General features: G+C 38.2%; 1 protein-coding gene across 1 annotated transcript; it reads right to left on the bottom strand.

Moving 5' to 3' along the window:
- Positions 1–1,350: 1,350 nt before the first annotated feature.
- LOC122877584 (interferon-induced protein with tetratricopeptide repeats 5-like) lies at positions 1,351–5,056 on the bottom strand. The gene is made up of 2 exons (XM_044199329.1): positions 4,917–5,056; positions 1,351–4,372 (listed from the first exon to the last, which is right to left on the bottom strand). Exons 1-2 carry the CDS (start codon positions 4,922–4,924, stop codon positions 3,064–3,066), a joined length of 1,317 nt encoding a protein of 438 aa, XP_044055264.1. The 5' UTR covers positions 4,925–5,056; the 3' UTR covers positions 1,351–3,063.
- Between the last annotated feature and the right edge of the window lie 2,822 nt (positions 5,057–7,878).

Genomic DNA, 7,878 nt, shown 5'->3' with positions numbered 1-7,878 from the left:
GCTTGGTCTCACTGCCCTTATTGCCTATTAGAACCAAGACCAGCGTGTAGAAGAGCTGAGAGGTAAACTGAAAAACAAACAAAAAAATGTCATTCAGAGCAGGACTACTAAATTTACCTAATTTGTGGTTTAGCAAAAGTTTCTCACACAGTATAAAAACTTTTGACAATTTTAATTTTTACATTTGACAGTTTTAACCACAACAGCAACACCCAAATAAAAAATAAAAAACACTCCTCCATTTAATGAAGCAAATATAGAGTCAGCTGCCAGTTTATTAGGTACACCAAGCTAAAACTAATGTAGTCTGATTCAACAGTTGTACCTTCATGAAGGTTGTAATGTTCAGTTTGTGTTGCAGAGAGGTGTTGATTCAACTGTATGACCATTTTGGAGGATGTAGAAACAGACAGGTGTCTCTGTTATTTAGCTTTCCCTCACTGATGTCAATGGGATGGACAAAATAAGAGAAACACCAGTCAACATTATAACCTTCATGAAGGGAGCATTTACTGCAGGACTGTTGTATTAGCCTGCATTAGTTTTAGCTCAGTGTACCTAATAAATTGGCAACTGAAGTGTATACGTTTTTACCAGAGGTGCCTAGAGTAGCTAAAACCTGCACAATATTCTTGCTATAAGTGAGTAACAATACTGTTTCAGAGGTAAAAGTTGCCATCAAAATAACTCAAAGACGCAAATCAAAGTAAATGTAAGAATTCTAATTAAAGACGACTTGGTTATTGAATAACTGGTAACTCATAATGTCATGTTGTTTATTGCTGGTGAGAATAGTACTCTGCATTAGTGTAAACAAGTACAACTGACCAGCCATAGCTGATCAGTTTCTCCCTCTTTATTATACAGGCTTCATGAATCTATCAGCAACCTACCGCCCAACCTGTTCATGGCCGTATGTTCAGTAAAAGCTGCCCCCTTAAAAACTACAACACCCAGTTGTCCTCCAGTTAGGTGTTTTCATCTCTTATATTTGTTCTCCACCTTGATGAGAGTTAATGCTATAGTGGGTTAGTATATTTAAATCATATTTCAGCATGTCTGTCTGAAAGCTCTATATGAAAATGAAAATCGTTCTTCTGTGTCACATGCATATTTTTGCTGTAATCTCTGGTTTGTTTAGTAACAGCTATTCTTCGATGTCCAAACTATCCTAATAAAGCTTTTGTGATATATCAGAATAAAACGGCTCCTGGTTTATCTGTGCTGTTATTGAACTCTGTGGTGTTTTATGATGTTTATTAGTGTATTTCACTGGTTTATATAATGAGTTCATAACTTAGGCAACCTGACCGGTGAGATAAACACATGTGAAGACAGAAAACATTTGAATCTAGCATTTTTTTAATATGTCATCACCTTTAAAGTGGCTATAATCAATATTTGGTAACGCTTTAGATTACGACCCGCAACATACAGCGTAATTCATCCCAATTTACATTGTCATTTTTTGTACTAACAATGTACCAGTACAGTACGTACAGCTACAGACATACAGGGGAACAAGATGTGAAGTAAAGGAATAAGGGGGTAACAATATGGGAACATAAAAAGTATTTTTTTAAACTATATTTTTACTATTTTTGTTTAAACTAACAGGTACTATTATTATTCTATTATTATGGTAATACTACAGGGGTACAGTATGACCTACGGAGCAACAATCTGGCATTTGGGAGGAAATTAAAGAGAAGTTATACTGTAAGTATTTCTAACTGGGTACCTATAATATTACGGGGTACAAGATTGTGACCATCCCTGAGAGCCGCACACAGGTTCTAAACGACCACGTCCCCCATCGACATTTGCTGGTGAAGTGAGTGGTAGCTGTCCTCTGTTGAGCCGTTGGTGAGGGACGCTATGTTTTCTATTGCCTATGGTTTTGTCATTAGGTTTGCTCAGTTTTGGATGCTTACAGCGTGCACAGGTCATAGGACTTTAGAATAGGTACCTAGTTAAAATACCTAGAGTGTAAATAATTTTAATGTTCCCAGATTTTTACCCTCTTTTCCCAAACTTCACATCTTGTTCTCTTATCATCTTAATTATATTGTGAACTTGTTAGCAAACAGTTGCCTTTTTACACATCCAACAGATACAGAGAAACATCGTTCATTTGGAGCCTTGTTTCTGGCCACCTGGTTCAGCAAGTTCAACATTCACTCTTTTAGCTCTGTGTTTGGTCTCTACCGACCCCTGAGGGAAATGTCTGGCTCTTTAGCTGCTAAATGCTCCACAATGGTCAGGTAGTCTCTCACTGTGTCTGTCTGCTGTTTGGTGCTCAGCAGATAGTGTACAGTGGCTTTTTAGAGCTGTTTCTCTGAAAACATCTGCCTGCTTTTGCTGATAACGTCATTATGAGAGCAGTGAGACTAAACAAAAACAGTCAAATTGCGGGACAGAAAATGAAAACAATTATCTGTTGGTTCATCACTTTGAGTTACCCCTTTCACATACAACTATTCATGTGATCCATTACAAATATTTATTGTAGCTGCTTTAAGTATTCCTCTCTAACAATAGATAATTATCAACAATCAAAGTTAAAGTTCAGACAAACATCCTGAATCCAAATTTTAATAACTGTAATAACTATTCATTAACACTTTAACAGTCAAAAACATAATGTATCGTGTATAGTGACAGCGACTGGCAATGTAAGCAAACAGCCACACATATCTCATCAGGTTTCAATTCAAATTTTGCTAAATCCTGATTGGTCCACAAAATGTTGTGACATCACCTTTTTCCAACAGAGCTTATAGTAAAATACTGATTGAGAAAATATGTTTTACTTTAAAGTTAATTTTGGTTTCCTTAAGATTTTATCCATATGATTTTTGGGGTAAGGAGTTTTTCCTTACCTGAATTGCGAGTCTCAGGATAGAGGGAGTCATGTGTTGTACATGTTGTGTTTTTTAAAATTATATTTAAAAAAATAAATAGCATTGTGCTTTGATCAACATTATTCTGGATTTAGACCGGATGTTGTTACAAACACTCAGTTGGACAGTACTTTAAATGTTCCCTCTTCATTATAGGCTCTTAGTTTTGCAGGTTGGCCAGAAACTGCTCTATTTCTCTACACATTCGGTTTCTGTTTCTTTCTTTAATCCTCTCCAGAGTTCTGATGCTGTTCCTACTATAGGGAGTTTTTAATGGTATCTCTGCTGCCCTCATGTGATATTCTATTGACTTGTAGCTCTCCTTTCGAATGAAATGTACATATTTTGCATAGCAGTTGTAAAGAATCTGTGCCCCTTCAGGATCCAGATCACTTTCTAACAGTTCCTTGAATATCTGGTCAGCTCTAACTTGGCAATTCGTCTCTGCGTATATGTTTGCAAGTTCTATCTTTTTTTTAAGTGAAGAATGGGGGTATAGAGAAATCACTTCCCTATAGAGACTGATTGCTCTGTCGACCAAGCTGCGCTCCAGGGGACTGTCCCTGTGTAAAAAGATCTTCATCTTGTAGCAGACTGCAGCACACCACTTCAGATAACGTTCATCTGGATGTCTTTCCAGAACCTCTTCTGCCAAATCAATAGCCTCATCAGCAGATACACAGATTCTGTAAACCTTTAATAATGGATTGATACCACTGTAGCTGCTGATGGGCTTTCTTAAAACCCTTCTGGCCAACTCACGTGCTTCATCTTCAATGTTTTTCCCTTTCTTAGCACGTGCCTCGAGGTAAAGAGCGGCGAGGTACAAGTTATCTGGATCGTGTTCCTTGGCGATTTTCATTTTCTCCAAGACGTCAGCCTCCAGCTCTTTGTTGCTGTGATTAAAGGCATTGACTAATGCTAACACATGGCTGGTGTGCCACTCCACCATGTCTGGCTGCATCCTGATGGCTCTCTGGAAGTAATCTGCAGCCAGCAGCTGTTTTTCTACGCTGAACTTCATCAGGGTCCAGGCTTTTTCCGCGTAGATCTCCGGATGGAGCTCGTCCTGGGATGGAGATGGGTATTCATTCATCAGGGCGTCGACCTTCGACAGGTAAGCCTGACTCTCTGCTTGTTCTCCCAGGTGGTGGTGCAGCCAAGCCAGGTTCCCGTAGTTCACCACTAACCAGGGACCCTCATCTGAGACGGTGTTTCTCATCTGGCGGAAGGCCTCTGCAGCCCTGCTGAAGAAACGCAGGGCATCATCGGTGAACCCCAGCTGGTAGTGGATGAACCCCTGCAGGTTGTAAATGTGACCCAGCCAGCTGTAGCCCTCCTCAGTGCCGATGTCCTCCAGGTTGTCCCTCAGACGGAAAAGTTTGGACCTGCTGGGGTCCATATCCCAGGTGAAGTGGCACTGCAGGGCCTCCAGTTTGGCCTCCAGTGTCGACTGATTCTGAGCAGCACTGATGGAGAATAAATATGACGAGTGTTAAATCACATGGTCAGTGCAGAAATATAATGTGCGCTGTGTTTACATAATCACTGTTTATCTCTTGTGGAGGTAGGAAGGAAGGAAGGAAGGAAGGAAGGAAGGAAGGAAGGAACAAAGAAAAAGAGCTTTTTTTTCAAATCAGTTTCAAAGCAATTGTGTTAATCTAACTCGTTAACTTGATTTGAAAAAACTTGTTTTCATTTGTGTGTGACCAATTGAAGTCATTTTTTAAAATTGGTTGACAATTTTCCTTCCATACAAGGAAGAAAGAAACAATGAATGGACAGAAAGGAAGGAGTGTATGGGGGACGCAAAGAATGTAGAAAAACGATTAGAGCAAACAAGGAAAAGAAGGAGAGAAAGAAAAGAAGGAATGAGGTAAGAAATGAGGGTATTAAGGTAGGACGAAAGACGAAAGTCAGAAAGGAAGCAGGGAAGAAACAGGGCATAATCCATAATGTTAAATAGATTAACAATGTTACTGGTGACAGATATGACATGCAGAAGACCCTCACCTCATCATCCAGCTGGTACCTGTAGTTTTCTCAATTTGAGTCTCTGGTTTCTGCTCTTTATGTATGCTGCTGCTTTGGGTGCGGCACCATAAAATCAGTAATGTTCAACTTCTATGGCGTTGTGAATGATGTCATGCTGAGCTCTGGATTTGGACCCAGAGGACTTTCTTTTCCCACTAATAGAAACCTACAGCCACATGTCTGTCATACTGAACAAGCACAATGAGTCATGACTCAACAGATCTGCATGGAGCTCACATTATCTTGTGGCTTTGATTTTTCTAGAAATAAGATCAAAACCTTGTCCCCTCCAAGTTTTTGTCTTTTACCAGAGGTGGGACACAGTCAGGAGGTGTCAATTAAGTCTCAAGTCATGAAGTCCTAAACAAGTTATTACACACCCTTCACCAAATTTAATCCCATTAAAAAATTATTGACAGAGAAAAATGGCAGTTGTTGCTCTCAAATAAACTTCACAGAATTTAAAAGCAAAATGATCAGCTGTGTCTTGGTGTGTTTTTCTTGTGACGCAGTTATAATCATTTGTTTTCTGTTAAACACATTGGAGTCTTTATGTCTGAATGTTATAATCCGAGGTTTCATCTGTTTGCCTGCACTGACAAACATACCTTTCCCTCCTGCTCGAGTAACACGATTGGCTGCTGTGATTCAAAGTATATCTGTGGTCAGGAAAATGAGCAGTTGATTCACTGCACTCTTTTTATTGGAACAAAATTTCTATCTTTGGCCATGGGTATGTTATATCTAGTCATTCCAAAACAGAAGGCAAAGGTCAAAAGGCTAAAGTCCAGGTGAAGTCGTGAGTCATAGGTGTTAAAGTCAAAGTCGACTTACAAATCTTTTAAAAATTTTATTAAGTCTAATGTCATCAGATTTATGAGTCCACACCTCTGTCTTATACCGTATAAAACCTGTTCCGTGTCAAAAGCTTTACCAAACCTTAGTGATGTTAAGGGTCTAAGGACAGAGGGTGTCGTATCCTGTTCAGACTGTGAAGGGTCAAGCCCCCTGAGGCAAATTTGTGATATCGTGCTATGTAAATAAAACTGACTTGACATTATAAATGTTTTGTTTAGGTCTTGGGCCCCCTAAGCCAGAGCCTCTATTTGAAGTGATTTGTCAATGGAGAAAGACAGGGATTGGTCGAAAGTAGGAATGTCCAGATCCTGTTTGTGTTCTCCTGATTTCAGAGTCCGATCCAGTATTTCTTTTTATGATGTAGTATTATCTATTTTTCCTACATAATACTGCTGTGGTAGACTGCAGTCAAATTATTAAGTAATTCAAAGATATTTAACAGCAGAGTAGCTGTAAAATACCTGTGATGCAAGAAATATAACTTGTCTCACTGGTTTCTCAAATTGCAACTCTACTACTTACTTCAGACTAAAATGGTAGCTGGAAATGTGACACTATCTTGCTCAATTTGTAGACTAAAAAGAGAACCAAAACTAGAAACTTTTATTATCAGTTATATGTTATATGTCTATATATTAGGGTTACTTGGATTATTTTACATTTTCACATGCAATACTGCAGAATGAGTTTTTGTGTTGTACAAAACGAGTAAGGAGAAATGTTATTTCTGGCCAACTAGAAAAGGTGCGCCAACTTGGACCCACGTCGTGGATGGAGTACTTTCTATCCGGAGTCTTTGAGGACTCGGTGGAAATACCATTAAAACATCGTTGTCCTCCAAGTGTTGTTAAACAAACTTTTGAGTTTTTTAACGATAGCCAATGATTTACCTTTCAAACAGCAGGTATTTACCTCCAGTGGTGGAATGTAACTGAGTACATTTTAAGTACTGTACCTAAGTACAAATTTGAGGTACTTGTCATTTACTTTAGTATTTCCATTTTATGCAACTTCATACTTCATACTCTGCTACATCACAGAGGAAAATATTGTACTTTTTACTGCACTACATTTGTCTGACAGCTTTAGTTACTAGATTAGTTACAGATTACAATTTTTCATACCCTTCCTGTTTCTCCAAACATGGTGATTTTGAATGTGAATGTTTCTGATAAACTGAAGGCAAGGCAAGTTTATTTGTATAGCACATTTCAACAGTAAGACAATTCAAAGTGCTTTACATAAAACATAAAAGGGAAATATAAAAAGACATTTAAAAACACTTAAAAAGAGTTAAATTGAAAATAAAAACAAGATAGAAACAGGAGAGTAAAAGTTACAGTGCAGTGTAAGGAGTTAATCATTATTTGATTTAATAAAAGTCAGCAGCAAACAGGAAAGTCTTCAGCCTTGTTTTAAAAGAACTGAGAGTTGCAGCAGACCTGCAGGGCCAGATATATGATGCATAAAGACTGAACGCTGCTTCTCCGTGTTTAGTTTTGACTCATGAAAACACTTTTTAGAGATACGTGGTTCTCACAGGACGGTGAGGCTACAAACATATGATGAATATGATGCATTGCTGTAGATTAAACTACCCAGCAGTATATAAAATAGTTAGAATTAGCTCAACCTTAAACATCTACAGCAGTAAAAATATACACATACACATTAATGCAGCAGGAATATTAATCCAGAAACATCAGATATAATAAACACTGACAGGGAACATTTTAGTAGCCTACCTTTTCTTTTCACACTTTAACTTACATTTTGCTGATAATACTTACATACTTTTATGCAGTAAGGTTTTAAATGAAGGACTTTTACTTATAGTGGAGTATTTTCACAGCGGGTATTGCTACTTTATTTAAGTAAAGGATGTGAATACTTCTTCCACAACTGATTACCTCGAATATCATGATTATACATGAGAGGCAGAAGCTGGGGCTGTCCGAAAAAATGAATGCTGGCTGGGGTAATTTATTATTTATCCTGTCGAGGACAGTAATACGCCTGACAGCGGTTATAGTACAGAAAATCGCACTAGACGCACTAGAAGAAGAAGAAGAAGAAGAAGAAG

The sequence above is a fragment of the Siniperca chuatsi genome, linkage group LG6, assembly GCF_020085105.1.
Source record: "Siniperca chuatsi isolate FFG_IHB_CAS linkage group LG6, ASM2008510v1, whole genome shotgun sequence".
Lineage (NCBI taxonomy): Eukaryota > Metazoa > Chordata > Actinopteri > Centrarchiformes > Sinipercidae > Siniperca > Siniperca chuatsi.
Note: the sequence above shows the minus strand (reverse complement) of the source record. Positions and strands in the feature narration are given on the sequence as shown.